General features: G+C 60.5%; 1 protein-coding gene across 1 annotated transcript; it reads left to right on the top strand.

Moving 5' to 3' along the window:
* Positions 1-373: 373 nt before the first annotated feature.
* Positions 374-845, top strand: LOC113962364 (zinc finger and SCAN domain-containing protein 30-like; the record flags this gene model as incomplete). The annotated part of the gene is made up of 1 exon (XM_027673122.1): positions 374-845. A coding segment is annotated over one exon (472 nt), but the record flags the coding sequence as incomplete, so codon positions are not given.
* Positions 846-854: the final 9 nt, after the last annotated feature.

Genomic DNA, 854 nt, shown 5'->3' with positions numbered 1-854 from the left:
AGGACAACCCCGCTGCCGCCGCCGTCCTGCCGGGGCCGGAGTTGGGGAGATGTCCTTGGCCTTCCCTGTGGGCCGGAGGCAAATCCCCTCCCTGTCCTTCTTGCTTCCTGCCCCAGGCCCCAAGCTGAGGACGGAGAGCCCGGAGGACAAATCCCCCTGTGAGACCCTGGTGGGAGAGGCCGTTTTGAAGGGCTCCATAGTGCAGGAAGGCAGCGGGGAGGAAAAGGGCCAGAGATCCCCCCGCAGGAGGGGCTCCAAAGCCAGCCCAGGGTGCTCTGAGGAGGAAAGACCCAACCTGTGCCGGGAAAGCGGCTGGAGCTTGAGGGGGAGCTGTGACCTGGTGGTCCCTGAGCAGCCTCCCAGCAGGCAGAAGCCCTTCAGGTGCTTGGAATGTGGGAAGAGCTTCAGGAAGAGCCCCGACCTGCTCCGACACCAGCACATCCACAGTGGAGAACGTCCCTACAGGTGTGGAGAATGTGGGAAGAGCTTCAGGACCAACTCCAACCTGATCCGGCACCGTCGCATCCACACTGGGGAACGGCCCTATTCGTGTGACGAATGTGGGAAGAGCTTCAGGCAGAGCTCCCACCTGATCCAACACCAGCAAATCCACACTGGGAAACGGCTCTACATGTGTGGGGAATGTGGGAAGAGCTTCAGTAACAGCTCCAACCTTCTCACCCACCAGCACATCCACAGTGGAGAACAACTCTACATATGTGGGGAATGTGGCCAGAGCTTCAACCAAAACTCCAAGCTGATCCGACACCAGCTCATCCACACTGGGGAACGTCCCTACACGTGTGGGGAATGTGGGAAGAGCTTCAGGGACAGCTCCACCCTCCGCATCCACC

This window comes from Neopelma chrysocephalum, unplaced genomic scaffold (genome assembly GCF_003984885.1).
Source record: "Neopelma chrysocephalum unplaced genomic scaffold, ASM398488v2 Primary Assembly neopelma1_152698, whole genome shotgun sequence".
Classification (NCBI taxonomy): Eukaryota; Metazoa; Chordata; class Aves; order Passeriformes; family Pipridae; genus Neopelma; species Neopelma chrysocephalum.
The sequence above is the reverse complement of the archived record's forward strand: the minus strand, read 5'-3'. Positions and strand labels throughout refer to the sequence as shown.